The sequence below is a fragment of the Hippopotamus amphibius genome, chromosome 13 (assembly GCF_030028045.1).
Source record: "Hippopotamus amphibius kiboko isolate mHipAmp2 chromosome 13, mHipAmp2.hap2, whole genome shotgun sequence".
NCBI classification, from domain to species: Eukaryota; Metazoa; Chordata; class Mammalia; order Artiodactyla; family Hippopotamidae; genus Hippopotamus; species Hippopotamus amphibius.
In genome coordinates this window covers 50,273,531-50,297,863 of record NC_080198.1, presented here as the reverse complement: position 1 = coordinate 50,297,863, position 24,333 = coordinate 50,273,531, and the positions used below count along the sequence as shown (strand labels likewise).

The 24,333-nt window shown below is 36.1% G+C and overlaps 1 protein-coding gene across 2 annotated transcripts in view; it reads left to right on the top strand.

The window, feature by feature from the left end:
• The window catches only part of PDCD6IP (programmed cell death 6 interacting protein), a 57,352-nt gene that overhangs the window by 9,261 nt on the left and 23,758 nt on the right, over positions 1-24,333 (top strand). The window contains exons 2-10 of one of the 2 annotated variants that reach the window (XM_057706775.1): positions 3,641-3,695; positions 5,187-5,256; positions 11,546-11,673; positions 14,149-14,302; positions 15,630-15,730; positions 18,208-18,324; positions 19,742-19,964; positions 21,380-21,503; positions 23,552-23,729. In XM_057706775.1, the coding sequence (XP_057562758.1) occupies positions 3,641-3,695; positions 5,187-5,256; positions 11,546-11,673; positions 14,149-14,302; positions 15,630-15,730; positions 18,208-18,324; positions 19,742-19,964; positions 21,380-21,503; positions 23,552-23,729 (1,150 nt within the window). Of the gene's footprint in view, positions 1-3,640; positions 3,696-5,186; positions 5,257-11,545; positions 11,674-14,148; positions 14,303-15,629; positions 15,731-18,192; positions 18,325-19,741; positions 19,965-21,379; positions 21,504-23,551; positions 23,730-24,333 lie in introns of both variants that reach the window. The other variant, XM_057706774.1, reaches the window with a different exon arrangement.

Here is a 24,333-nt window from a genome sequence, read left to right as displayed (position 1 = left end):
TCTGGCTATATGCCTCCTTAATCATGGCAGGGGTATTTTCAGGCATACTCTTGTCTCAGCTTCTTTGCACTTGCTCTTCCCTTGCCTGGTAATGCTTTTCCTTCGCATCCCATCTCTTCTTTCATGCCCTCTCTATTATTCATGATGTTTTAAATTTTTTTATTTTTTACTTTTATGTAATCAAATGACTGTGTTATCTAAAAAAGCTAGTCTTACCACCTCACCCCATACATGCAGCTTATCCCTCTCACCTCTTTATTTTCCCCATTGTACTTAGCACTATCTACTGTACTACATTTTTACTTCTTTATCTTGTTTTGTCTCCCCTTCTAAAAGTAAGCTTTACAAGGGTGAAGATTTTTAAATGTTTATAGACTGCTGAGTTCCTATGTCCTAGAACTGTGTCTGGTGCATAGTAAATCCTTAGTATATCTTTGCTGAATGAGTGAATGAATGAGGACAAGAAAAACGGGAACTTGTGATGGGAAAATTTCCAGGTACAGGGAAGAGATGGGTGAAGGCCCTGAGCCAGGAGAGAGCATAGAATTTTAGTGCCTAGAATGTGTAGTGAGTATTCTGGGTTGAGGCTGGAGAGTTGAATGAGGAATGATGTCAACATTTTTGGATGTAATTATAGTGGGAATCCAAGAATGCTCTCCTTTATAACCATAGTACAACTTTCAAAATCAGGAAATTAACATTGATTGAATATTACCATTTAATCTATAGAACTCATTGAAATTTTGCTGATTTTCCCAATAATGTTGTTTATAGGTCCCGGATCTAATCCCAGATCTTGCATTGCATTTAATTGCCTTTTTAATCTCCTTCAGTCTGGAACAGTTTCTCAGTTTTTCCTGTCTTTCACGAAGTTGGCATTTTTGAAGAGTATAGGCAACTTACTTTGTAGAATGCCTCTCACGAAGGGCTTGCCTCATATTTTGTGTTTTATGTATTTTGGGGCTGTAGTACCACCCAAGTGATGCTGCGTTCTTTTTGGTGCATATTAGGAAAAACACGATGTTGATTTGTCCCATTGCTGGTAATGTTTAACTTTTATCACTTTTTCAAGATGGTGTCTGCCAAATTTTTTTGACCTTATGATTAATAAGTAAGTCATACTAATTAGTAAGTATTTTGTGGGCAGGCACTTTGAGACTTTGTAACATCCTGTTCCCATCAAACTTTCATGTTTTACCTGAATCAGATATTATATCATGACGGATGTGAGATGTTGACTTTTCTCACTTTGTCGCTTTGTCTGGGTTTATTAGTTGGCATTGTACAGTAGGGTAGAGCTTTCCCTATTCACCTGTTTGTTTTGTTTACTTTAATAGTGTTCTTATTTTCCTCAGTGGGTTATGATTTGTTATTTACTTGAATTATTCTAGACTTGGCTAGTAGGAGCTGCTTAAAGCTGGTTCCTGTGTTCTTTTGACATGTCCTCATCAGTTTTTGAGTACTTCCTTATCTTCCTAGCATAGCTAGGTGTTTTAGGCTTGACTCTTGAATTTTCTCAGTCCCAGCGTGGAGCCAGCCGTTTCTCTAAGGAGCACTGGCCTCAGTTATTGCACAGCATTATTTATCTGGGCTCTAGGTGTGCTTATTACTACCTAGGTATTATTGCTTCTAGGACCTCTCAGCATGTACGTGAAGGAAATATACACACACTCACACACACGTATTTATACCACTTTTTGGATCTGTATTACACTGTATTAAAAAAATGAGTTCATGCCGATGCCTCCAGTTCCAGTCCAAAGCCAGCACTTCTTGCCGTCCACCTTCCTGTGTTTGTAACTCCTTGCTCTGGTCGTCAGAAGGCTGACTCCCATTATCCTCGGTGTATTTACTTAACTGCTCACTTCTTCCTCTTTGTAACCAAACTTGTGGCCATGGCAGCCCCAAATTTGATCTTTTACGTGTTGCTCCCGCCCCTCTGGAAAACTTGGCCTCCGAAATAACAGTAGCAAATCCATGATGGTGGAGTTGCAGGAGCAGGGAGGTGATAAGGAAGGAAGAAAGATTAGAGGCCGGTTAGAAAGCTTGGCCTTGGACAACTGCTCCCCCGTCCTGCCCCGCTAGCTCAAAGGTCAGCCTGATAGGGGAAGACTGCCTCATGTTTGATGATCTTTCTGGCTGCTGTGTGGAGAACACATTGAAGAGAATGAGAAAGGAGAAGCGACAGGGCAATTGGCTAGGGAACTTTTGGATTAGTCTGCTTTCAAGGGAGAGTGAAAGTGTTGACAAATTGTCTAGCGGTGGTGGAGATGGACAGAAGAGGACATACCCAAATCATATTTGAAAGTTGGTAAACCTGTTTTTAATCAGTAGTTTACCAGAGGTGTTAATCTGCTTAATGGATATAAACAGTTATCTGAATAAGAAATAGTATAAAGGAATACATTGGTTACCTAGGCAGATATTAGTTTGCTTTTAGCCAATAATAGTTGATAAGTATTTTTCTTTGGTGGTATGAGTTTTTTGTTGACAGTTTTTCATTGCGTGAATTTTAGCTACAGGTTTACACATCAAAAGACTATGTTAATTTACTAAAATGGCTGATTGAAATCTGATTTGTGGGCCACTCAAAGTTAGCATATATAATTTTAGTATACTCTTTTTTTTTTTTTTTTAATTTTAGTATACTCTTAAACCAGTTGTATTTACATAAATGTATGTAATATTTAGCTCTGGTAGTTTTAAGTTTTGACAGATTTTTATATTTAATTATTTTTCATGATTCTTTTTTCTTCTTGTTTTATTGAGATGTAATTGACACAGCACCGTATAAGGTTGAGGTGTGCAGCATAATGATGTGATTTACGTACATCATGAAATGATCACCACTGTAAGTTTAGTGAACATCCATCATCTCATATAGATACAAAATTAAAGAAATCGAAAAAAGTTTCTTTTCCTTGTGATGAGAACCCTTAGGATTTACTCTAAGAGCTTTCATATATAACATACAGCAGCATTAATTATGTTTATCATGTTGTACTTGACATCCCTAGTACCTGTTTATCGTATAACTGAAAGTTTGTACCTTTTGACTGCCTTCATCCAGTCCCCCCTCCTCTCGGGTCCCCACCTCTGCTAACTATACATCTGATCTCTGTTTCTACATTTGTTTGTTTGCTTTTGAAATATAATTATATAAAGTATATATAAAGTATATATAAAATATAAAGTATAATACAACACTATGTAAGTTTCTGTCACACAGTATAGTGATTTGATATTTCTGTACGTTTCAAAATAATCACCGTAAGTCTAGGTGCCATCTGTCACCATACAAAGATACTACGTAGTTATCGACCGTGTTCCCCACACTGCACATTCCATCAGCGACTCAGTTGTTTTGCAGCTGGACTTTTGTACCTCTTAATCTCCTTTGCAGTAGGGAAAAGACAGCCTCTTCAGTAAATGTTGGGAAAACTGGTCTGCTTTCTCATACCATACACAAAAATAAATTCAAGATGGATTAAAGGCTTAAATGTAAGACTTGAAACCGTAAAACTTCTACAAGAAAACACAGTACGCTGTTTGACATGAGTCTTTGTAATATTTTTTTGAATATGTCTCCTCAGTCAAGGGAAACAAAAACAAAAATAAACAAATTTGTTCTGTCTTTTAGATATTATGATCAGATCTGTTCTATTGAACCCAAATTCCCATTTTCTGAAAACCAGGTAAGTCATTAATTTTAATTTGTTTTAAAGTTATATGATAATGGTAAATCATTCATTTCTTCCTACTCATGGTATTTTATTAAAATAAATGGTCCCTCTTCACTATCACTAGGTTTTTATGAGACTTTTAATATACAAATTAGAGACTTTTAAGCTCATCTGATAAATCCATGCTGTTTTAAAGAGTCTCTTGGAAATTCTATTCATGTCATTCCTCAGTCACTTCTGAGCTCATGCAGTGCATTGGACTGCATTTTTGTTCTTGCATTTTTTTATCAATAGGATCTGTTGACTGGTATAATCTGTGGTGCCCTTTTCTTTGGTTTTTACAGAATAAAGAAGGAAACTGTATGATTTAGGAAGTATTAGTCTCAGTTTATGTGCTTTAAAAACTATTTGCACAAGTTACATTTGTATATAAATTTGCATAACTATTATGATTAGATATCACACTATAAGAATGTTAATCTTACCTTCTCTTAAAGGCTGAATATTGAAAATGCTAGGTGGCTTCTTACAGTTTTATTTGGGTGACTTGTTAAAAGTTTTTAATTTGTGTGACATTTCTAAATTTTAAAATAGTTTATACAGAATACTCTAAACTTTCTTGTACTAAAGTTTTTACAAGTCAAGTAATATGGTGAGATTTGTTTTAAAATACTCCAGGAGAAAAAGTATGTGTGTATAGGGGTGGGGTTGGAAAGTGAGGATAGATGAACCAAGAAGGGCAAAAGGCTAAAACTGCTGATGGGTATATGGGAGTTCCGTATGTTATTCTCTCCAGTTTTGTGTATATTGAAAGTTTCTCTAATCTAGAATTGAAAAATTTTGTATGGGTTTGCAATACCTAATTTAAAAGAGGCTAAATTATTTTTAACCATCATATGTGGAATATTTTAGAGTGAGATGCAGTTTTTAATTAAGTAAACTTTTTAATTCGTGTACAACATACATACAGAAAAGTGAGCATATCATGTGTATAGCTTGAATCTTCACAAAGTGAATATACATGTATAACCACCACCCAAATCAAGAAATAAAATACATTCTGTCCTGGAAAAGTAACCATTCTACTTTTGTCATCATGGAATAGTTTTAAATTCTATTTTCTGGGAAACCTGTAGAGCTTACTTTGTTGCCTTTACTTCTCCTGGCTTATCTGACAGTTCTTTATTAAGTACCTATTCTGTTCAAGCCATTGTATGTTTGTAAAGATGAGTAAGATCGTGTTTTCTGAAGAAGACAATATGTGTATAGTTACTGAGGCAGAATGACTATTTGAAATACCCTACTGCCAGTATTTTACTTTCAAAAAAGAATATTTTATGGTCTACAAAAGGAAAAGGAGTTGGTTGGTTAGAGAAGATAGTGTTTTAGAGAGGTTGAAGCTTTTGTCCTTTTCTTCACTGTGGGTTTTTCTCTGAAAGGGACTTAATATTTGATGAGATCCAGGAAGGTAACATGACTTTTTTTTTTAATTTTTTTATCAAGATCTGCTTGACATTTACCTGGAAGGATGCTTTTGATAAAGGTTCACTTTTTGGAGGATCTGTAAAATTGGGTATGTAATTTTTAAATAAAAAATCATAGGAAATTTGTTCTAAATACTTTGTATTGTTTTAGGCTTCTAAAATTGCTCTCCTAATGACTCTTTGTAAATAATAAAAATTTTTATGTTTCATTTTCTTTTTAACTTCAACTTAATGAGATTTCCGAATATTTAGAGAGCCTATGCCTTGCCAGGCACTGTCCTAGTTTTAAAAATGAATGAGATAGTTGTACTCAGTCTTGTTGGGAAGATAGCTATCATTCTAAAATATAGAAGGAAATATATTAGTTTGTGAACCAACTTATGGGAGCATAGATGAGAAAGTAGGTAATTCTGCCTGTTGAATGCACGTGATGTTTGAGTGAGGCCTTGAAGGATGAATTTGGTTTTTCCAGGTAGAAGATAACATTACAGGTAGAATATTATAACCGAAAGTCAGAAGAGTGAAGGCTTTTTGATCTACCAGCTCATCGTGTTAACCTTTCTATGTGTTAATTTTCCTTTGTGAAGTGGGGAATAGTACTGTCGAGTACTATTTATTTCATTGGGTTCTTGTGTGGATTAAATGAGTGAATATGTGTGAAGGCCTTAGAACAAGGCTCAATAACTGTTAGCTACAATGAATAATATTAGTATTATATTACATATGAAATATATAAGGTATTATATATGTGTATGCATTATAGAATATATACTATTTAATATTATATATATAACAGTATCATATATTATGTTACTGTGTGTAGTGTACATTAATATAATCATTGTTAAGGCTCAGAACCTTAGGTGAACTGGAGATCATGGAGGGTGAAGACTTTGGAGGGTAGATTGTGAAGAGTTGCAAGTGTACCATGAAATTGTGCTCTTCCCTCTTATATGTTTATAGCTTATTCCACCCAGGCACTGTGAAAAGGGATTTACACATGTTATCCTACTAAATTCCCTCTCAGCCCAGTGAGGAAAAGCACTGTTATTACCAGTTTCACAAACTGGTTTAGAAAGATTAAGTGAGTTTCTAAGATCATATGGAAAGATTTAATGAAGCCAGACATGACTCCAGAAAGCCTAAGTCCAGAGGTTAGAGAGAAGCAGACCAGTTAGACTGGTGAGAGAGGAAGAGATTTGACTAGGTGTAGTGTATATGGGTCAAGGAAGGCATGGGTTTGAGAGAGGGTTCCGAGATGAAGCTGATGGATCTGCTGGCTGTCTGTCAGAAGGAAGAGTAGGAGTTGATGACTGACTCAAGGTTTGTAACTTGGTTTGACCTGTGAATAATTATTCCTTTCAATAGACTGGTTGAGTTTGACTTTTCTATGTTATATATGGATAGAATTTTCTCTTTGGCATTTAGAAATAATGTATTTAAAGTTCAAAAGAAGTGGAGACGTGAATTTGGAAACAGTTTTCATTAAATGATAATAAATTTATCTCCTCTGGTAGACCGTAGATTGGGAAAAATACAGAAGCCAAGCTAGGAAATACAACGTTCAGGCGAAGTAGAGGAAGCGGTTCCTGAGGATGAGGTTGAGAAAAGGCTTTCAAATCTCGGAGGAATCGGAAATGTAGAGATGTGGGATTGAATGCCAGAAGAGTTTCAGAGATTGTGCAGTCCAGTGGTTCCCAAACCTGGCTGCACATTACTGTTACCTGGAGAAAATGTTAGAAATACAGATTATACCTTTACAGACAAAGGCACAGAATGCCAGATGTGATAGGAGGACATTTCAGGGTGGGCCACTGGAATCCGTATCTTTGAAAACACCTTCAGGTGACTCTGATGTCGAAACATCATTGACAGAATCATTGTGGCAGAGGTCAAGAAATAGAAGGTTGTAGAATTCACTGGATTTGGCAGAGAAAGAAGTGTCATTAGGGACGTGCTGAAGACAGATTGCCTCGGGTTCAGGGGTGGACTGGAAGTGAGGAAATGCAAACAGCAGTGTGGGTTGCTCACTTCAGAAAATATGCAGTAAAGAGTTGGGGACAAAGGGAGTGTTATGCTGCGAGGGAGGCAAGGTCAGGAAAAGGACTTGTAGTGCTGTTGTGACAAGCAAATTAACTGGCTGTTAATAAGGGGCAGGTAGCAGGAGGCCTAGGAGACACTTAAGTGAGATAGGTTAAGTTGATGAACCAAGGTCCCAGAGGAATTAGGACGCAAAAAAATAAAGCAGGAGGTAGATCATCAGGGCATTTTTAGTAGCAAATATTGGGAATTAAGTGTTCATCAGTGATATTTTAGTTAAATGAAGCATGGGCTACCCATTAATTAGAATATTGTATAATTTAGAATATTAAGAATGATAATGCAAATATATGTCTTTGTTAACATGTAAACCTGTGTCCATTGAATATCCAGTAAAAGCCTGTTACAGGTGAGAGCTGCTGCGTTGTATTGATATAACTCGGGACCGCAGAGTTGGTCTCCTTGCACACCGTGTGTATAGAAACCAGGGTGATTGCTGCTTCCTGTAGTTGTGCATTCCAGGCACCCTGAATATGGTATAGTGTACTATTTATGAAAAATTGGGTATGTGAACATGTATGTATGTACTTATTAATTCACCAAAAAGAAGTGGGTGACAGGGAGTATATTGAGTTATTGTTGACTTATTTTCTTGTGTGTGTGTGTGTGTGTGTAAACAATTGTTTGAATTTTAGAACAGCTATTTTTATTTATACAAGCTGTTTTCTGTTTTCATTTTGAAAAGCTTAATGAAAAAGAAGAGCTCAGGTGAAAAACAAGAGTGGATATTAAGAAAATAGAGCTCTTTGAAGAAAGGAGAGTTGAATTTTTATTTTAAAAAAACCCTAATTTAAGTTTAGATGTGATAGAAGAAATCATAAAAGAAAGATTTAATTACAAGAAAAAGTTTTCACAGAATCTCTCATACATGGGAAATGGTCAAAATAAAATGACAGACTACAGTCTGGGATGATAATGTTTATGGGAAATATAAAAGGCTGGGATATGTAACTTGCATATGAAAAATTTACTTTTATCTGTTGCTTGGAGTATATTTCATTCTTCTTTAAATCCCCTGACTCTGTCATATACTGGATGAATTGCTTCATATTTAAACCGTGACTTTCTTGTGTACGTGTGTATGTGTTTTTAGAACTTTTAATTGCTCCACCACCACACGAATTTTGTGCTTTTATCATATTCTCAAGATTTTTCAAACTCTCAGTTCTTATCGTTTACCTCTCTGGACTCCCCTTTTCCTGAGTGACTCTTCTGTTCCCTTTGGCCTCTCTGTTTTCTTGCTTAAATCTGGGCTCTTTGCTATCTAAAGCTGCTGCATAACTATTATCCCTTAGTACAGAGCCATTGTTCGCTGGATATTGTGTCTTCCTCTTTTGTTGGAATATACTCTTAAGTAACTTTCTCAGAAAAGGTCAGATTTCTGAATCTCTTCTTTGTGGAAATGTATTTTGCTCTCACAGGAATTTGGTTTGAAATTCTGGCACCTGGTGCTTTGGTCAAAAACCTTGGAGTCACTCTTGACGTTGTTTCACTTCATTCCCAACATTCAGTGAATCCTATCAGATTTTCTTTTGAAAGATATTAAAAATCCTATCAGATTTTCCTTTGAAAGATATTAAAAAGCCCAGTCATTTCTCAGCACCTCTGCTGCTGCCATTCTGGTCAGAGCCACCATCACCCCTCGCACCTGCTGCAGCAGCTACCTGTCCTAATCTCTGACATCCGGTAGCGCTGCTTCCCCAGTCTGTTGTCCACCGGGCAGGCTGAGCGCGTCTCTGTTCAAAACTGTTGACTTCCTGCCTCACTCAGAGTAAAAGCTAAAGCTTTACCGCAAAAGTTGGCTCTCTTACCTCCCAGGCGTCATTGCCTCCCATTGTGTCCCTCGTTCCTCTTTTTCAGGCATACTGGCTTCACTGTATGTTGAATTCGTTAGAATCGTGTTTCTTCAGAACCTTAGGCCTTGTTCCCTTGCCTTTTACTATCCAGTGTTACTGATGAAAAGTCTGCTGAGTATTCTTTTGTAGATGATCTGTTTCTTCTTTCTTGGGAAGATTTTTACAATTTTTTCTTTATACTTCATGGTTAGAAATCTCGGAAGATCTAATTGGTTTTCGTTTTGGGTATGGCATTTTGTTGTTGGCCCTTTCAGTTTGAAAACTCACATCTCCCTTCAGCCTTGGGAGATCTTCATACATTTCTTTGATAATTTCTTCTTTACTTTTTCCTCTTTCTCTTTAGAATGCTGTGTTAACCAGTGTTGGTTGTTCTCAGCTACTCACAACTTTTACACGTTTCATATTTTTTTTCTCTTTATGGGCTGCCTAGATATTTTCTAACCTTTCTTTTGAAAAACTTTTAGCAATCAAGTTTTTAGCTTCCAGGGGCTTTTCTTATTCATGGATTGTTCTTTTTTAATAACATCCTGTACTTGTTTATGGATGTGCCATCTTTGAATCTCTTCAAGGAAGCTAATGAGGGTCTTTGAAATGTTGTTTTCTATTATTGGAATTCTTTTTGTTTACCCTGGGCTCAAATTTTCAGTTCACCTTGATCTTTATTTTGCTGCATGTTCTACTCATATCCTGGTTATTCTAGATTTTTAATGCATTTATTTAAGAAAGTAGGTTAGAGTAGCTGGTGTGTATGTCAGCTTTACTTTATGGTGAGGAGGCTAGAATCAGGTTGGCGGCAAGCTAAAAGGTGGCCATAATTACAAGGGAGACTATTAAAATGCAACATAACGAGGGTTTCACTTTTTGGCACTACTGTGTGGCACAAACACGCAACTGTAGTGTTGCTCTGACTTTCCTGGATGGTCTGTTTAGTGGTTTTTGTAAGAAGCCTTCTGATTATTTTGCTTGGTGTTCAATACCTGGCACATTATGTAAGACCTTGAATGTCACAATGATTGAATTTGTTCTTTTTTTTTTTTTTTTTTTTTTTTGTGGTTAAAAAATTTACTATCTTAACCAGGTTTGTTTTAACTCTTTTTTTTGTTTTTGTTTTTTTTTGGCTGTACCATGTGGCTTGTGGGATCCTAGTTCCCCAACCAGGGATGAAACATGGGCCGCAGCAGTGAAAGTGCTGAGTCCTAATCACTGGACCGCCAGAGAATTCTCTGTCTTAACCAATTTTAAGTGTACAGTTCAGAGGTGTTAATAAGTATATTCACATTGTTGTGAAACAGATCTCCAGAACTTTTTGATCTTGCAAATCTGAAACTCTGTGCCCTTTAAACAACTCCCCTTTTCACCCTTTCCCTGGTAATTGATAATTGGCAACCATCATTCTACTTTCTGTTTCTGTGAATTTGACTGCTTTAGACACCTCCTGTGAGTGGTTTCATAGAGTGTTTGTCTTTATGTAACTACCTTGTTTCACTTAGTATAATGTCCTCAAGATTCATCCATGTTGTAGCATGTGACTGGATGCTTTTTAAGGCTGACTAATATTCCATTATAAGTGTACACCACATTTTGTTTCTGTTCATGAATCAGTGGACACTTGAGTTGCTTCCACCTTTTGGTTATTATGAATAATTCTGCTACAAACATGGGTGTACAAGTATCTCTGAGACTGAGACCCTGCTTTCAGTTCTTTTGGATTTATACCCAGAAGTGGAATTGTTGGATTATATAGTAATTTTATTTCTAATTTTTTGAGGGACCCCTGTACTATTTTCTACATGGTCGCAACATTTTATGTTCCCACCAAAGTATACAGTGGCCCTAGCTTCTCCACATGCCTGGCAACAACTGTTATTTTCTGTTTTGTTTGATAGTAGCTGTCCCAGTGGATGTGAGGTGTGTAGATTCTTGGTCAGAATTGTGTTTTAACCAGATAATCTTCTAGCCCTCTGAGAGATGTATTAGCATAAGGGAGTGAGACATGAAAGGCCAGCTGGGAGGTGCTTGCATTCGCATAGGTTTGTAGTAGTGAGGAACTGGTTTGAATGTCATGGGAAGATACCATTTTGAGAAAGGTGGTGGAAAAATGAAAGGAATTTATTTGCATTGAATTTGAAATGACCTGAGAATGACTTTTCATTTTGAATCTAATGGCAGTGTGGACGTGAAGGGAAGGAAAGATTAATTTATTCATCCTTGAGTTTTAGGTGATGAGAGTATTGTTGTGAAATTAGATGCCTGGCAGGGCAGCTAGAAATATGGGAGTGGTATTATGGGCAAGAAGACAGGTCTGTAAACTTATTTTTATGAGAGCCAGTTGGGATAGAGGTCATAGCATTTCTCTTTGAAACATTCATTTTGTTTAGAAAAAAAATAATCTGATAAATTTTTCCTTCTCAATTTTTTACAGCTCTTGCAAGCTTAGGATATGAAAAGAGTTGTGTGTTGTTCAATTGTGCAGCTTTAGCTAGCCAGATTGCAGCAGAACAGAACCTGGATAATGATGAAGGATTGAAAATCGCTGCTAAGCATTATCAGGTATGCAGAACAGTAGTTACTACATAACCATCAACACTAAGTTGGATTGAATGGAAAATAATTTGCATTTAGGTTTATACATGTTTCTTTGCGCACAGATGCTTTCTTGAAAAATAATGTACTTTTTAATGAACTAATACATATTTTTGAAGCCCTGAGATAAACTACTTGCTTGTAGACCGAGTTCTGTTTTACCTCACCATTGTATACCTAGCACCTAGCACAGTGCCTGGCACATAATGAAGGCTCAGTAAATGTTGGGAGAACAAATGATTAAATTTTTTTTTTTAAATTTTATTTATTTATTTATTCTTTTTTGGGGGGTACACCAAGTTCAATCAACTGTTTTTATACACATATCCCCGTATTCCCTCCCTCTCTTGACTCCCCCCACCCTCCCACGAGTCCCCCCCACCCTCCCCGTCCCAGTCCTCTAAGGCATCTTCCATCCTCGAGTTGAACTCCCTTTGTTATACAACAACTTCCCACTGGCTATCTATTTTACAGTTGGTAGTATATATATGTCTGTGCTACTCTCTCGCTTCGTCTCAGCTTCCCCTTCACCCCTCGCCCCCTCCCAAACCTCGAGTTCTCCAGTCCATTCTCTGTATCTGCATCCTTGTTCTTGTCACTGAGTTCATCAGTACCATTTTTGATTAAATGTTTTGAGGTGAAATCTTTGGCAAGTCCCTTTAAGTAAATGACCGCATTTAAAATATTTGTACGTTACTTTTACCTGATTTTTCTTAGAGAGACACACTTAAATTTTTACCAGTGTCAAACAAATTAAGACATTTTGGCAAGAAAATTTTAACTCTGGGACTTGTGGAGAGGTCATAGTTAAATGTGGTCAGATATGTAATGTTCTAAAATTAGCTAAATTTAGATTTTAGATAAAATCATTTACTAATATGGCATTTATTTGGTGGCATTATGTTATTTACTCAGTTTTTTTTTGTTTCAATTTAAAGAACAGTAAGTGATTATTAAGTGATATCTATAATTATGTTTTCTATTGCTTTATAATTTACAGAGTATGTTCATGTTGTCACATAAACTTTTTGATGCACATTATATAGTGTCATTTTCATTTTACAGACAAAGAGACTAAAGGGCAGAAGTGTTAATAAAGCGGTCCAGTGGGGTTTCAGGTGTTCTGATGCCAAATTTTATGGAATTCCAAATGGTCCTTACAGTGCCCCTCATGGCTCTGGAATTTGCTTGTTTCAGAGGTGGAGTTTGATTTTTCCCATTTCTTAAGTTTAGAAGAGAGGTGAAGAATGCTCTTCTAAGAAAGTGAGAGGAAAATGTGCTTTAAGCATACCACATGCTCCCAATTTTTGATGGACACAGATAACAGGCATGGTGCATATACCTTTCCTTTGTGAGCCTATAAATGGCAAATATTTTAAAATGTGAAAATGAAGTAAATTTTTATTTGATTTTTTCTATTCGTTGTAACTCCTTTAGTTGGCATGCGAAATCTTAGGGGGCATTCTGAATTATTGAGTATATGTTCCATTCTGTGAGTCACCTCCGTGATTCACAACAAGGTCCCTAGTGTGATGGAAAGAGATCCTAGATCCCTGTTTAGGCTATTTGCTGCCAAGAAGCTCTGTGCTCTTGGGTAAGTGCTTTAACCTCTGTAGGTCTCCAGTCCATATTTGTGAATGAGAGACTGGATCCCTTGCAGTTCTTGTCTGTGATTCTGTTAGTTTACTAAACCAGTCAGCTGATCACTCCTTGGAGACATTCTGGTTTTATAGTTTATGACTGCAGCAAACATGATGTTGACTTCCATACAGTTAACCTTGAGTTAGCTCCGTGTAGCTTAGCTGCATAACCCACAGCACTTTTTAATCCCAGGCTGCTGTCTTTCTTTTTCCCAGGGTTATTTGTTTCGTAAAAGCAAAATTATTTTAATGTTAACCTCAGTGAAATATAATTGAGAAGAAAAATCTGATGGAAGACATTTCAGCAGGGAGCTCTGAAAGCCAACTAAAAAATCCTTAGCAATGAATAGTCATGCTCTTAGAGGACTAGGTATCAGTACTGTTTGACGTTTCCCCTATGTATGGCATGTTTCATTATTTGAGAGACGAATTTGGGACCAAAGCAAGATCATTTTAAGACTAAAAACATTTTAATAATGCTTTATCCCTGTCTTGTTCTCATGTTAGTTTTGAGGAGGTATTTCTAAAAAGTTTAATCAATTTGTCCCATCAGTTTACTTTGTTTATTGCTGCACTAGACTTTAATGTATGTTAAATCTCTTGTTATTCTATAGTGTTTTAGAAAAATATCCTTATTGCCTATAGGTCAGATGTTTTAGGTCAGTTTTTCATAATATAAAAATTTAAGTATAGTAACTGTTCAGCTGAGTTAGTATATGAAGTGGTTTTGTGTGTAACAATAGAAAATTGTCTTGCTGAATTCTTATAGATTTTAAAGAAATTCTTCTTTTCTTCCCTCTAGTTTGCTAGTGGTGCCTTTTTACATATTAAGGAGACGGTTTTATCTGCCTTGAATAGAGAGCCTACTGTGGACATATCTCCAGATACTGTTGGGACCCTCAGTCTTATCATGCTGGCACAAGCCCAAGAAGTATTTTTTTTAAAAGCTACAAGAGGTAATTCCAGTTTGTCCTCCACTTTGTTGCGTGTGAAAAGAAGTGACAGGCTTTTAAAATAAGCAGGTGTGGACTTCCTAGGTGGCGCAGTGGTAAAGAATCTGCCTGCCAATGCAGGGGACACGGGTTCGAGCCTTGCCCTGGGAAGATTCCACATGCCACGGAGCAACTAAGGCCGTGCGCCTAAAAAATAAATAAATAAATAAATAAATAAATAAATAAAATAAGCAGGTGGTTATAATATGTCCAGCGTAGAACTTTCCTCTTTGAATTTGACCCATGGATTATTGAAAATTTTCAGCTTTCCTTTTCTGACCTTAAGGTGGTACAAATGCACATTTAAGAATGTAAGCTGTGTTTGAAGTCTTTTATGAAATGTATAGTTACTGTCTTAAAACACTGAACTCTGGAGTAGTATTTATGTAGGTTTGTAGTATGTCAAAAATTTGTTCATTCAGCAAATAAATATTGAGTACAGCTGTATGCCGGTCCCTGTGATAGGCTCTAGATAGAGTTAGCAGACAAACAAGATTTCTGTTTTCAGAAAGCTTACAATTTATTGTCAGGGAGATGATAAATAAGAAATTTAGTAGCCGAGGTAATTTTAGAGAGAGAGAATTGCTATAAAGAAAATAAGATGTGATAATGATTGGTGGTCTGGCTGTGGGGTAAGGATGTAGGGGGAGTCATGCTAATTTTAGATTCATCAGTCAAGCAGAGTTTCTTTGAGGAGGTCTTGTTTAAACCAGACTTGACCAACAAGAAGGAGCCATCTAGGTAGAGTCCCTGGCCCTGTGAATGACGGAGTAAGAACAATTCTTATAAGGCATGTAAGTTAGTGTGAGAGATTAGAGTAAGGACCGAATATGAAAGTACAGAGAAATTGAAAATAAGGGAGAGTCTATCAGGTGGAGGCTAAATGAACTGGAAACGTTTTTCTTTTAAAATAACAGCTTATGTTGAGATAGAATTCATATACAATAAAATTTACCCTTTTAAAATATACAATTCTTTAGTGTTCAGTGTATTTAGAGTTTTGCAGCCATTACCACCATCTTATTATCACCCTGAAAAGAAACCCCATACCCACTGGCAGTCACTCTCCATTCTCCTTTTTCCCTAGCTTCTGGCAACTGCTAATCTGTTCTGACTCTTTGGATCTGCCTATGGAGTAATTAAGTTGTATGCAGAGGAATTGATTTCATCAACAAGGATTTTTTAAGACAGATGTACAAACTTGTGATCTCAATGTCTATACTGAATTATGATATATCAGGTTATTTTACATTTATTTCATTATAATGGTCAACTTAATATTTTATTCCAGATAAAATGAAAGATGCCATCATAGCTAAATTGGCTAATCAGGCTGCAGATTATTTTGGTGATGCTTTTAAACAGTGTCAGTACAAAGATACTCTTCCCAAGGTCAGTTATTGTTTTTGTAAATACTTGGTTGTTTTGCATGTGGAAATATTTGGACATTTTTGAGTATAAGAAGCAAATAGAAAATTATGTTTTATAAAGAAATTTGAAATTAAGGAGAGGCATTTAAAGAATATATTTGTAGAAATAGTTTTTTATTTAAGATGCATGACAAATTCTCTTTCACATTTAGGGGATGCCTTTGCTTCTACTCTTTACTAAACTTGTTTTTCCAAGCTAAAACTCTTTCTGGAAAAATTTGAACACCTGCCTCCAGTCATTTTACCAGCGCAGGGCGTTGTGTGGTCCTGAATCTTTGGTGGTTTGGTGCAGCATGAGTACTCACGCATGTTGGTTATCCACCCTTTTAATTATTGTCTTGTTTTCTTAAAGATGAATCTTAAAGTGCAAAAGCAGACATAAAGACAAAAGGAAAAGGAAACTTAACAAATTCATCCAGTACTTTGATTAAAATTAAGTTTTGCCAGCAGGGCTAGAAAATTGGGCTGCTATTGGACAGCTAAGGAAAGCAACCATCTAAAACCACATATCACAGGAAGTATTAATTTTTTTTTTTTTAGTTAGAATATAATTTTTACTGAGGGGTAATTGGCATACAGTATTAGTTTCAGGTGTACAACATAGCGATTTAGTTTTTTTTTTTAAGCTCTTTATTGGAGTATAATTGCATTACACTGTTGTGCCAGTTTCTGCTGTACAACGAGGTGAATCGGCTGTATTTATACATATTAATTGTTTTAATGTAAACCTTTCTGCAGTGGCATTTGAAGAGACTAGTCAGTGATGATCATTTGTAAATGACAAAGCAGATGATTAGACTAAGAAGTAAATTCAGAATCCTTAAAAACGGAAACTTATAGATTGAAATGTAGTATATTTCAACTGCTCTCTTTTAGAAATGTTCAGGGAATTAGTTTTGATTGTATGATAGCAAATGGTATTTGTTACATGCTCTTTTGTAGGGAAATTTATTGATTTATAAGTCATTCAGGAATCTATAAATTATGGAATTGCAGGCAGTTTTGTGGTGAAATAAAAAAGCATGTAAGTACATCAACACATTAGTTAGAATATGAGCACTAAGGAATTTGAAGATTCCTGGAGATTTAAAATTCACCAAGAGATCAGTAGAAGTTTGCCCAGGACTCTTGGGTATTAATAGTGTTGCTCTTAAAAAGAGACTTGGGATCTCCTCTCACCTTTTTTTCATCTGAAAGACCTCATGATCAGCTGCACAGTGTACCGTTACATCCTGTTGGGCCATTAGTTCAGTCCTGTCCTGGAGAGAAGAATGTCACCTACAAAGACTTGGAAACTACCTCTGCACCATTCCTGGTATTCCTTGAAAATCTCCTGTTTAAGTACCAAGTTGCTCCAGACTTACCTTGAGAACTGGCATGAGTGCAGTTTGAGATTTAGATGTCTTTTGTTTTTGCCTTTTTACTAATAAAGCTCATAAGGTATTTTCATATTCTAGTTATAAAACTGGAATATCTGCAAGTAGTGACCCAGGAAGCTAGGAAATTATTCACTGGGAGACAGGGAAGCACACAAGGTAGTAATTCAGTTTTTGATTCTCTTATTTTTTTGTCTAGACAGTGATTGTCTAGTGTATTTCTTGGATATTATATGGCATGTACTTCCTAAAAACAATGAGGTTGCAGGCTAGGATTTGACATTTTGGAAGACCCTCTACGGCTTTTTTGGTTCATGTTTTTGGATCTTCTAAAATTAACTTTGACTAGAATTATTTTCAAAATAAGTTAGGGCAAAATAACACTTTATCATATTAGTCATTAGCTTAGTGTGTTTGTGTGTTTGCTATATGTTTTTGAGTATGTGATATTGAAATGTTAGTCTTTATGTGATACTGAGTAATTTTTATATGGCTTAAAATCATCTTTATTAAAAAAAGTCTCTTAGGATATGAATTTAAGTGGGAACTTACTTTACTGTCTTTTATCTTTTAAACATGTTGAAACAGTCAGCTATAGAGCAATTTCATTAGTATATGTGAGTAATGGTGGTTTAGTTAACTCTAAGGGCTGGGTAAGGGTTCACAAGAAAGCTTCTAAAGTCCTGTGCTTGGTATTCCTCTGTGAATGTCCATTCTACTTCTCTTTCTAATGCATGCTTTCCCTTTTTCTTTGTAAACAAAATGTTGACTTCATGGCTCAATTAAAGAGAATTGTAAAAACTTAAATTGGCTTCATTTAACAGTTAAAAAAGAAAAACCCAAACCTTAATTCTAATTGGAAGAAAAAAACTGAATTCATTGACTCCAGTTCATGCAAAATCATGTGGTCTTCTCTGTTTACACCTAATGACTAACCTATCTCTAAACCATTAATGGGGTGATTCTAATTTCTGTCTCCTTTTCCTTTTTCTTCCTGCATCCCATGTTGTCTGTGGTGGTTTGTGTGGTTGGACTCTCCCCTGGTCAGTATTTTTATTTCCAGGAGGTGTTCCCTGTCCTGGCTGCAAAGCACTGTATCATGCAGGCCTATGCTGAGTACCACCAGTCCATCCTGGCAAAGCAGCAGAAGAGATTTGGAGAAGAGATTGCAAGGTTACAGGTGAGTTTCTCAGAAATAAATACTTAAACAACTTGGATTTCCTTTTAATTTTAATTTTTATTTTTTAGTGAGATTCCCAAATTTGCTCAAAAGCCTTTCCTACTCATTTGCCCTGTCAACAGAGATAGGTGATTGTTTTTATTTTTTAGGCTATACCTACTGTGTGCTTTTTGAAGTCTCATATTTTATCTAAAAATTTCATGCAAAATTTGCATTCAGTTCTCTTTTATCTATCCGTGTCTATTTTAATATAAAATATTCTAAATTAATTCTCCCTAAAGGATGTGGAGTGCTTAACTTGTGGCCTAGCCTTGGTCTAAATTGGGTCATACAGTTCCACAGCTTGAGGAGGACAGTGGTAATATATATATATATATATATATATATATATATATAAATAGATCTGGTAATCAGCAGAGTACCTTCTATGCTGTTGTATCAGCACTGGGTGTGTGAGAAACTTGCTGTGACATTTGGGGCAACTGCAGCGTGGGCAAGGGCTGTTTACATGAGCTGTTTGTATTTTGAGGGGTATTTTGTATTTTGAGGGGTATTTTGTATTTTGGGGACAGTGAAGGAAATTTAAATATGAACTGATATTAGAAGATATTATGCAAGTCTTGTTTAGGAAGTTCAATTTAATTAGTTCTTTTCATGAGAAAGGAAAAAACCTAAGTTTTATATATAAAAAAATGTGTGCTTGTATTATACTCCACACTGACAAAATCAGAGACAGGCACACTCAGGTTATCAAACATTTTTGCAGAAGTTCACTTTGATTGCAATAACTTAGCATCCTATGAAAGTGTTATATGGAAGTACTTCTGAGAAAGGAGTTTCTGGAGGAAAGATTTTTTTTTAGGGTAGCATATTTAAAGTATTAGGGGTATTGACTGAAAGAAAAACAGACAACATAAGAGTTGGAGTCTAAGTTTTATTCAGGGACTCTACTGAGGACTGTGGCCTGGGAGACAGCCTCTCAACAGCTCTGAGGTTCCTGCCTTCATGTGGGGGCGGGGGGTGAGGGGGATGTTTCTTAGTTTTCTGTCTCATGTAGTTTCAAGACCCCTGCCTTAAGTCTCCCTGAGGGCTTTTAATGCATTTAATTGCTAGTCCTTTGGGTACAGAAATACCAAATAGCCAGGGCCAGCTTTCCTCAGTGTCAGTTTATATATTTGATTTATTTTCTTGGTAATTCACTCATGTCTTTAAAGGGATGTCTGCACTGTGTTAGTCTTCATTTTTGAAATTTTGGTATTTTGTGATGGGAGAATTTCTAGGCTGTTCTGTTGACCACATTGCTAGTAATGCCAGTCTTCAAATTAAAGATTAAAAAAAAAAACCAATGATTGGATAATTGGTTGAAAAAAAGAAAGACAATATTCTCTCTCTCTCTTTTTTACATTTCCTTAACTAGCATGCGGCAGAATTGATTAAAACAGTGGCCTCTCGCTATGATGAATATGTCAACGTGAAGGAATTTTCTGACAAGATCAGTCGTGCCCTTACTGCAGCAAAGAAGGATAATGACTTCATTTATCATGATCGAGTTCCAGACCTTAAAGATCTAGACCCTATTGGCAAAGCCACGCTTGTGAAATCTACACCAGTCAGTGTACCCATCAGCCAGAAGTTTACTGGTATGTCAACTGATCAGAGGCACTTTAATCTTATTTATTTTTTCTCCAGTTAATTTTTTGTAGCTAAAATCACATAATTGTGATTGTATGCTTTGACTGTAATTAGCATTCATGTTGTTCAAAATGGTTATGAGAATAAAAGTGAGATTTTATGATGGAATGTAAATGGTAGTAAAACATGAAATATACAGCAGAGTCAGGGAACTTGAGACTGTGTGTCTGCATACTGATAAAGACTTCAGTGAGCATTTGTCTTTTTGTTAACATTTGTTATTTAAGATTCTGCTATTAAAAGTAAACATACATAAATATGACTTTAAATATATAAACTTCTTGGGACTTCCCTGGCAGTCCAGTGGTAGAGAATCTGCTTTCCAACACAGGGGATGTGGTTTCGATCCCTGGTCAGGGAACTAAGATCCCATGTGCTGCAGGGCAGCTAAGCCCGCTCGCCAGAACTACAGAGCCCACGTGTCCTGGAGCCTGAGCGCCACAATTAAAGAAGAGAAAACCCACGCGCCGTAATGAAGAGCCTGTGTGCTGCAATGAAAGATCCCACATGCCGCAACTAAGACCCAGTGCGGCCAAAGATAAAAAAAAAAAAACCCATAAAAAAAGTATAAACTTCTGGAGTCATGGATGTATCAGATAAATAAATGTTATAATAGCCTTGAATATTGTATTGTAGGTATATGCAGTGTTATGGTAGCCTCTAGCTGAGTTGCCAAGGGTAATATTCCAAGTTATTGACCGGCTGTTTTACAGTTGGCTGTCTGTATCTGTGGTTCCACAGCAGGCACACCTTTTTTTTTTTTAACCACTTTATTTTTAAAAATTTATTTATATATTTATTGGCTGCGTTGGGTCTTCGTTGCTGCACATGGGTTTTCTCTAGTTGCCGTGAGCGGGGGCTACTCTTCATTGTGGTGCACGGGCTTCTCATTATGGTGGCTTCTCTTGTTTTGGAGCATGGGCTCTAGGTGCACAGGCTTCAGTAGTTGTGGCACATGGCCTCAATAGTTGTGGTTCACGGGCTCTAGAGTGCAGGCTCAACAGTTGTGGCGCACGGGCTTAGTTGCTCCGCGGCATGTGGGATCTTCCTGGAGCAGAGATCGAACCCGTGTCTCCTGCATTGGCAGGCGGATTCTTAACCACTGTGCCACCTAGGAAGTCCCCAAACACATCTTTAAAAGCTAAGAAAATTAAATTCAAAGAAAAAGCTTTTATTATCATTGCCCATGAATGTAGTGATCTGAAAATTCTCTTCGTCATTATACTTTTAATAGTGATTTAGTTTTGCTCTTTAAATATTTGTAGACTTTTAATGTGAATATTGGAAAGGAAGTATGAGTAGTCACTTTACAGATTGAGTTTTTATCTTAAAATTTTGTTGAAATTTTGATTCCTAACTTTAGATCTGTTTGAGAAGATGGTTCCTGTGTCAGTGCAGCAGTCTTTGGCTGCCTATAATCAGAGGAAAGCTGATTTAGTTAACAGATCAATTGCTCAAATGAGAGAAGCCACCACTTTGGCAAATGGGTAAGTAGAGCTTAACTTTCATCTCTTTTATTTTTCTCTAAAGTTCTGATGTTTTCCGATTGATTATTTATGAACGTTTTAGTTTTCTGAGCTCAGAGCTGAATGTCAAGGATATTTGAAAGAGCAAATATAGACACACGTTTCTTGGGGACACTAATTACTGAACCCTAGCAAATATGTTATAGTTGGAAGAAATTTAATTACTGAAACAAAGTGAAAATATTTGGCCACAAAGTGAAAATATTTGGCCACTAATTTGTATTTTAGGGGTTATTTATTTGAGGGAAGTGAGAAGTAGAAATGAACTTTTAAAGTTAAGATACGTGTACATTCAATATTCTGAACCAGTTTTTGTTTTTGATGGATTGAAGACTAAGAAAATAATACACTGTTTTAAAAAATATATTAAATATAATTTTCACATAATAAAATACACCCATTTTAAGTGTACAGTTCAATTCTTTTTGATAAATGTGTATACCCATTTAACTACCACTACCATGATCAAGATAGAGAACATTTCCATCACCCTAAAAAAATTCCCTCATACCTTTGCATTCAGTTCCTCCTCCTCTACCCTCTAGCCACTACTGATCTGCTCCCTGTCACCATAGCGTAGTTTTACCTTTTATACAATTTAATATAAATGTAATCATTATGGCATGTGCAGTATATACATTACAGTATATAGTACATCATATACAGTAAGTAGTAGATTATATATTATATATGTTGTTAGTACATTATGTACAGTGTATGGTATTGCTACAGTATGTATAATATGCAGTACTTGCAGTGTGTACAGCGTGTAACAGTGTATATTAAAAATGTGTTGGGCTTCCTTAGCATGTTCTATGTTTTATGTATCAGTTTGATCCTTTTTATTACTGAGCAGTATTCCTGTTTTTGGTCAAACAGTTTGTTAATTCTTTCACCTTTTGATGGGCATTTCAGTTATGAACATTGGTGTACAGATCTTTGTGTGGATGTGTTTTATTTCTCTTGGGTAAATAACCTGGGATCAGAATTGCTGAGTCGTATGGTTAGTGTATGTTTAACTTCACATGAAATGGCCAGATGGTCTTCCAAAGCCATCGTTCCTGCACTGTTTGAGAAATGCACGTGCTCCCCATCCTCATCGCAATTTAGAATTGTCAGTCTCTTCAATTTTAGCCATTTTAGTGTGTGTGTAGCAGTATCTCATTGTGATTTAATTTTCATTCCCCTGATGACTAATGATGTTGAACAACTCTTCATGTGCTTATTAGCCATTCATACATCTTTTGTGAAGCATCTGTTGAAATCTTTTTGCTCGTTTTTAAAAATTGAATTTTTCTTCTTAATAATCTTTAAAGAGTTCTTTACACATCTTAGAGGCAAGTCCTTTGTCAGATATGTTACTGAGAATGTTTTTTCCTAGTCTTGTTTGCTTTTTCATGTTTTTAATTTTGATGAATACATAGGTGTTGACCTCATTTTCCTTTTACAGTGAGAAAGCAACATAAGTTTGCTCTAATATCCCCTCTATTATGTAAATGAAATAATAGAATAGTAGTTATTGTGTCACAAAACAGATGAAGATTCTGTATTAATACATAGATTGACTATGTACTCTTGAAATTTTGCCTAACTGATATGAAATTGTAACTATTTTGTGTATTATTTCTGTTTTGTCACTGACAGTATAACAATCAGGAGTGTGATAAAAGATTGCATTTTTAAAATAGAATTTTTGACTTTTAATTACTTAGACTGAAAGAAGTGAAGTTTGACCTGTGAGCCAAAGGTATCTAGTATATTTTAATGTATATTTCTTCTTTTTGGCTTTCAGTTCTGAACTGTGAACCTAACTTAGTTCTTTAATGATTTTGTTTTAATTTTATCAGTCGCTGATTTTCTTTTTTTCCTTTAATTTTGCTTTATGTTTCCACTGACAGGGCTTATCCACTTTTTTGGAGTGCTGACTGCTGCTATTGATTTGGATATAGGAGATTAGTGTTTAAAAGGAGGATTAGACCTCTAGATGACATAGTTTCTCATTTTTTCAGGGTGTTGGCTTCCCTTAATCTTCCAGCAGCAATTGAAGATATATCTGGAGATACTGTACCTCAGTCTATATTGACTAAGTCCACATCTGTGATTGAACAGGGAGGCATCCAGACTGTTGATCAGTTGATCAAAGAGCTACCTGAACTTCTGCAGAGAAACAGAGAAATCCTGGATGAGGTATGTTTTAACAGATTTGCTTTTCAATGAAAACTCTTCAGCCCCATGGTACCCAGCAGGGATTAGGACTCAAGGCTTCCTTCTTCCTATTGGGTTTCACAAGCTAGCACTCATCATTTAGGTGATTTTGCTGTGAGTCTGCCCTTCAGCCTCAAGAGAAATTTTGAGTGCAGATGGGTTCGTACGTGTCTTAAGAGTTTCTTCAATTATTCTTTTTTTCTCCATTCTCTCCCGATGAATTCCTGTTAGATTGATGGTTGTGCCTGTGGATCAGTTCCTTGTATCTCTTAAAGTTTCTATTACTTTTTCCCTTTGCGCTCTTGTCTTTCTGGGAGGTTGTCTCATGCTAGCCATCCAGCTCCTCAGTTGGCTGTTTAGCTGTGCCTTTTTGTGTTCTTCAGCCATTCTTTTGCGTTTTCTCCCCCCATATTTTTCCTTTTCAAGGTACTAATTGGTTCTTTTAGTAAATCACCTATGTTTATCTCACATCTACATGAGTCTTTTTTTTTGAGACAAAATTCACATAACATGAAAGTTCACCATTTGAACCTCTTTAAATGTGCAATTTTAGTACATTCACAGTATTGTGTGAGCACGAGCACAG